Here is an 852-nt window from a genome sequence, read left to right on the forward strand (position 1 = left end):
TCAGTTCGTTCAATACAATTCGATGATGTGCCTAGGAATTTGCATGTTGAATTACAATCTAATGCTATGCCTACAAAGAATGATTTGCTTAATGAGAATGATTGTGTTCATATTGATTTGTGTGACATTCAAGATGAAATTGACTATTAGAACTCAGCAATTGTATGTTATGTTTGTGGGGCTAATCCACCTTTGACTGTAATTGAGAGTTTCTTTAGGAGAATCTGGAAATCAATGGGGGTTGATAAAGTTTCACTGATGGATAAGGGAATTTTCCTGGTTAGATTTTGTACTATGGAAAACAGGAATAAAGTGTTAAATGGGGGGGAAGGTGTTTTTTTTTATAATAAACCTGTTTTTGTGAAACCTTAGGAGGCTGATGTGAAAATCTCAAGAGAGGAATTCCAATTTCTTCCTATCTAGGTTCAAATATGGGACTTAGACTTGAAGTATTGGGGTGAGAAGGCTTTGAGCAAAATTGTTAGCAAAATTGGGAAATTTATAAAAGTTGACCAGGCAACTGCTAAGAGGGAGAAGCTTCAATTTGCTAGAGTCTTGATTGAGGTAAGTATATCTCAGGATTTTCCTAATGAGGTATCTTTCCTGAATGAGAAAGGAGTGTCAACACAAGTGAGATTGAAGTATGATTGGAAACCTGTAATATGTTCTAAGTGCAAGATTCTAGGACATGGTGTTGATGCTTGTAGAAAGAGAACGCAGAAGAAGAGGGTGATACAGAACAAAGCTTGGATTCCTAAAGTAACCAAGCAGATAGAGCCTCTACAGAATGATGGAAGTGAAAAAGAAGATGAGGAACATGGATTTCAAATTACTAAGAAGCCCAAGAAGTAG

General features: G+C 36.4%; 1 protein-coding gene across 1 annotated transcript; it reads left to right on the forward strand.

Annotated features, from left to right (window-relative positions):
• Window positions 1-234: 234 nt before the first annotated feature.
• On the forward strand, window positions 235-852 carry LOC110697694. Its single transcript, XM_021875079.1, has 2 exons — window positions 235-279; window positions 424-852. Exons 1-2 carry the CDS (start codon window positions 235-237, stop codon window positions 850-852), a joined length of 474 nt encoding a protein of 157 aa, XP_021730771.1.

This window comes from Chenopodium quinoa, unplaced genomic scaffold (genome assembly GCF_001683475.1).
Source record: "Chenopodium quinoa cultivar QQ74 unplaced genomic scaffold, ASM168347v1, whole genome shotgun sequence".
NCBI classification, from domain to species: Eukaryota; Viridiplantae; Streptophyta; class Magnoliopsida; order Caryophyllales; family Amaranthaceae; genus Chenopodium; species Chenopodium quinoa.